Source organism: Sinocyclocheilus rhinocerous, unplaced genomic scaffold (genome assembly GCF_001515625.1).
Source record: "Sinocyclocheilus rhinocerous isolate Xijiao unplaced genomic scaffold, SAMN03320098_v1.1 scaffold463, whole genome shotgun sequence".
NCBI classification, from domain to species: Eukaryota; Metazoa; Chordata; class Actinopteri; order Cypriniformes; family Cyprinidae; genus Sinocyclocheilus; species Sinocyclocheilus rhinocerous.
In genome coordinates, this window is record NW_015627535.1 from 1,123,028 (window position 1) to 1,128,511 (window position 5,484).

A 5,484-nucleotide genomic window follows, 5' to 3' on the forward strand; every position below is an offset into this window, starting at 1 on the left:
TTCTTTTGCTGAACTAAATGATTTTTATTACTATAAAAAATCAAAACGACGGTGGGGGTCGGTGACGCGGTGGGCAAGTGACGTAACCGGTGTTGTGGCTTAACACCGGTATCACCGTCAGCACCGTCTATCGCGGCAAGCCTAATAAATACATGAAAAAATAAAGTATGATGATATGATCAAGTCATCAAAATTAACACTTTCTGTTCTTAATATTTGTCTGAGGTTACGATTCATGCACAAATTGAATGCAGATTATTCTAAAGGACCAAATATTTGTTGTCAATATCTTTAATCAATAATTAATTAATAGCTTTGAATGGACATTTCTGCTGATGTATTTAAGGTTGCATGGGTGGGGAAAGAGTAATATTAACCAATAATATTGCAGACATACCTTTAAAAACGTTATTCATTTTAGTTCTCTAGTTTTTGAAATTCTGAAACTGCTTAAAGCTACTGAAGATTTGTTATTGTATCAGTGGTCTGCTGACAGGACACAATAATACGGGCTCTCTTTTTCTCTCTCAGGTGATGAGGATGGTGGTTTGGGACGAGATGAAGATGATGAATCGGCCGAACCCACTTTGAAGCTGCAGTCGGCTCCTGCCAAACCTGAGCGCAGTTATGTTATAGTCTGGCAGGTTGCTTTAGGCAGTGAGTGACTGATAAATCACTGCTGCAGGTTCAACGGAGAACTCTAGGTCAACCCACATGGGCTTATTATTTTACAACATACTATTCTTAATACAGATATTATTATTATTATTATTAATAGTGTTGTTCTTAAAGGGGTCATATGATGCTGCTAAAAATAACATTATTTTGTGTATTTGGTGTAATGAAATGTGTTTATGCGGTTTAAGGTTAAAAAAACACATTATTTTCCACATACTGTACATTATTGTTTCTCCTCTATGCCCCGCCTTTCTGAAACGCGTCGATTTTTACAAAGCTCATCGGTCTGAAAAAGCGAGGTGTGCTCTGATTGAGTTATGTTATAGTCTGGCAGGTTGCTTTAGGCAGTGAGTGACTGATAAATCACTGCTGCAGGTTCAACGGAGAACTCTAGGTCAACCCACATGGGCTTATTATTTTACAACATACTCGAGAACGGCGCAGCCGGCTATTTCAACGAAGGAGCGTCCGCAAGGACATGTGACGACTCCGGGCTGGACTCCGCTTCGTCCACGGTGAAAGCCGATCCAGTCTTTGCAACTTTACAGATCTTCTTTATGCACCAAGAGCTTGTAACACTCCAAAGATTGAACACTCCAAAAATTGAAATCGCATCATATGACCCCTTTAATACTACATAACAATGAGTTCTAATATTTGCGATTAGATGTTTATTTAATTTTATTGTTTTATATGAATCTGGCATTGACAGAAAAGAGATCAGTGTTGAAATGAAGGAACAAAACGAATCGTTCACCCAAAAATGAAGATTTGCTAAAAATGTACTCACCCTCAGGCTATCCAAGATGTAAATGCATGCGTTTCTTCATCAGAACAGATTTGGAGAAATGCATCACCACATCACTTGTTCACCAATGGCTCCTCTGCAGTGAATGGGAGTCCAAACAAGCTGATAAAAACATTTCTCCAAATCTTTTCATATTCTCATCTACATCTTGGATGGCCCGAGGATGAGTACATTTTCAGCAAATTTTCATTTTTGGGTCAACTATTCCTTTAACAGTTTACAACATTATAACTTTAGGGAAATCTGTTTTTTTATGTTAGCTGCTTGAGATGATTTTTGTGTTTTTTGTTCTTCACAGAATTGATCATAGGTGTCTCTGTGCACTATGGCAGTGGGAGCATTGTGTAGTTAATGTATATAGAAACTCGGAGAGCTATTTTTTGCTATCTGTAGATCTGGTGAGCGGTGTCTTAGCACCTTACGGCATGGTGTTGTGCGTCTGTACGCGTGTATTTGGCGCTTGCATGAGTCCTGTATCATTCCTACACGGAGCCCCGGAGCTCTATAAATTCGGGCTTCCCTCACGCTAAAGCTTGATGGCACTTTTTAGACCGTACCGAACACACAGTAGATGGACCTGATTTCCGGAAAGAACAACATGCGGTAGTGTTTATTGCAGTTGAGATGCCCTTTTACCAAAGGATGAAACGTAGAACAAATAACAAACACTAAACAGCCTAATTGTCGAATATTTTGCATTGCCAAGGCTTTTCGATGTTCTGTGATTCTCTTGAATGGACAGCAATGGACAAAATAATGTTAAATAAAAAAAATTGACAGGGATTGTATAATAAATGATTTATATGTCTTGTGTCAGATTTGGTTTTGTTTGCTTCAGCACTAAGCATCTCAGAAAATTAATGTCGGTTTTGTCTGTATTGTATGTCCCAGACTTGGGTTCGAGTGTGTTGAGTTTTCTAATTCTAATCAGAGTTTTGCGCTCCTTTTGTATCTGGTCTTTACGACACTTTTATTGTACCTTGATTTCTGTTGAAACAAATGCAACATGATATTTGACTTTTTATGTGTAAATGGGGAAAGGGGTCGGGTTTGGGCGCATTCGGTCTCTGTTTCTTTTAAATTCTGATACATAAAGGGAATCTTTATATCTTTGTCGTTGCCATTCCAATTATTTATTTTTCATAATGAACTTTGCGGTTCAGAATGTAACTTTTTACATGTTTGTGAACAAGGACGATATTGTTTTGTTTTACATCTCAGACCTTTAAGAAGCGATGTTTTCATGTTAGAAGGAACTGATTAATAATGTTGACAGTATTAGACAGCATAACCTCCATGGGTCATTCGGAAATACACGTTTATTGTATTAAGCTATGCATGTTTTTTTTTTTTTTTTTAAGTACAATGCAGTTTGTTCGTTCAACTTTATCGCCACCTTTTTGGGTGGTTGTGTGAATATCTGCGAATGTGTGTGCAGACAATTGAGAAATTACTGCATTTGTGTGTGTGTGTCTTGTCACTGTATCCCTTAAATCTTACTGGACTGGCTATGTGCGCCACAGCCTGTCATTATTACGGTGTTTTTCTTGTCAAAATTTGCTAAAACTGCATCATAGCCTTATTTTTAAACTCTATTAAACTTAATTTGATGGGGAATTCACCTTCTGTGTTGGTTTTATTATCTAATGTGTTCATATGTTCATGTCATGATGTCTGATTTGTTTTCTGAACCGACTGTTCTTAAATTAATGGTTGATTCAGACCATTTCTGTAGTCTTTCCTGTTACGCATTGCATTAATTTCATGTCCCAAATTAAATGTCTCAATATATTTAGGGAAATATTAAACACAATTTTTGAAGTTGAAAATTAGTAAATTTTCTAATAAGTTTCTACAAACTAGAACTTCTAAAATGAAAAATTAGATAATCAAGGTTTTCTTTAAAAAAAAAAAACTAATAAAATAAATAAATAAAATAGCTCTGATTAGTTTTGTGGTTTTAATTTGTTTCGATCTAAAACATCAGTCCTGGTTGCTATAATTACAGAAATCGGTTTGATGATAAGTTTCTGCTGACACCGACAGGTATGTGAGCTGTCAGTATTGTGGGGCCTATATGCGCTTCAGAGTAATCGGAGTATACATTAATTTCGATGTTTGATTGTAATCAAATATATTTACTTTTGCATTACATTTGGTACTGTGTTTACGGTGCCTCTTCATATCTGAAGTAATCTCGAAAGTCGAAACAACTATTTAAGAACCGCCGATCCATATATAACATAGCTGCAAAACATCGTACTGCGTTTGGCCAGCAGGTGGCAGCGCTGCACTGTTCCCGCAGACCCATAGCAACACATGATGAGAACAGAGAGAGACATAAACAGCTGCAGCGCTTACATAAGACGGCCAGATGCTCTCAGAGGCTCTTCTCTCTCTCTCTCTCTCTCTCTCTCTCTCTCTCTCTCTCTCTCTGTGTGTGTGTGTGTCTGCTTAACTACCTACTCACATACTTTGAGTACAGAATCCCACACCTCCGTGATTTTTTGTTATTGTGATCATATTTTAACTGTGTTTATTTTAATGTCGTTTGCAAAATCATCAAAATACCGTTTTGAAGATGTTATTATCAATGTGTATCTGTGTTTTTTTTTTTTTTTTTGCATGTGTTAAAAAAACATAATTAACATAGCGTTTGAATATGGCAAAATCATTCAGGTCCTTGGTTTTACTTAGTATTACCATCTGGTACCATGGTAAGGTCACATATTTTTGCAAGAATTTACAATGTGTGATTTGATTTCATAATGTATCCAGGTCTTTCAGGACCTACACAGTTATTTAACAGCTTTCAGATTCTTAAGCTCAAGGTTAGAAAGTACCAAGTGTGTACGTGAGTATTATAATCTTTTAATGTGATTTAGACCGTGATAAGATGTTGCGCACTTTAAATGTACACACAGTCCTTGGGTTTCCTTGTGAAAAAGAAGTACACTTTAGCATATTTATAAAAAGAGCACTTATTACAGAAATAATATACTGGTAGCGCTTTACAAGAAGGTTTTATTTGTTAACATTGGTTTACTACATTAGTTAACGTGATGCTTCTACAGCATTTATTAATCTTAGTTATCTTCATTTCTTACTAATACATTTTTAAAATCAAAAGTTGTAGTGTATGTTAACATTAGTTCATGCATTGTGAACTAACATGAACAATGAATAAGAGTATTTTTATTAACTAACATTAAAGCTGCAGTCCGTAAGTTTTGCCTCTTTGTCGCCATCTCGGTTTGAAAACCTGCAATTGCAGCTGTGTGCGGAATTATCTTCCTTGCGTGGGTTGTGCTCCGGCGTGCTCCAGCGTGGCTGAATCTAATGTTTTGAGGAGTATGTGTGGCAGTCAGTCACCACACCGGTGTGGATATTGTACTTTGCACTCACAGATTCTAGCCTACGTCTTGGAATATATGACCCAAATAAGAATTTTCACTGGATATTGTCATCTGAACAAGTAAGTAACAAGTCTGCCACATTTGTTCTGACCAACTGAGGAAAAAAGCATTACAATAAATCGTGCTACTAATGGTGATTAAGTGTAACGATCGGTTAGGTCATATCACAATCAAACCGTGCAATTTATTATTATTGTTAAACTTTATTCTAAAATTCTTAATGTTAACAGCATCAGCATTGCATGACTATGTGCATATTCAAGTCACCTTTATTTTATATAGCGCTTTTAACAATACAGATTGTGTCAAAGCAACTGTACAGCATTAAATAGGAAAATAGTGTGTCAATAATGCAAAAGGGCAGTTCATCATTGAATTCAGTTATGTCATCATTCAGCTCAGTTCAGTTTAAATAGTGTCTGTGCAATCAAGTCGACGATATCGCTGGAAATTAAGTGTCCCCAACTAAGCAAGCCAGAGGCGACAGCGGCAAGGAACCAAAACTCCATCGGTGACAGAATGGAGAAAAAACCTTGGGAGAAACCAGGCTCAGTCGGGGGGCCAGTTCTCCTCTGACCAGAC

At 36.9% G+C, this 5,484-nt stretch overlaps 1 protein-coding gene across 1 annotated transcript in view; it reads left to right on the forward strand.

The window, feature by feature from the left end:
- Window positions 1-805, forward strand: part of spag9a (sperm associated antigen 9a) — a 48,286-nt gene extending 47,481 nt beyond the window's left edge. Inside the window, exon 33 of the mRNA XM_016539083.1 lies at window positions 532-805. Within this exon, the coding sequence (XP_016394569.1) occupies window positions 532-665 (134 nt within the window). The 3' untranslated portion in view covers window positions 666-805. The remainder of the gene's footprint in view (window positions 1-531) is intronic.
- Window positions 806-5,484: the final 4,679 nt, after the last annotated feature.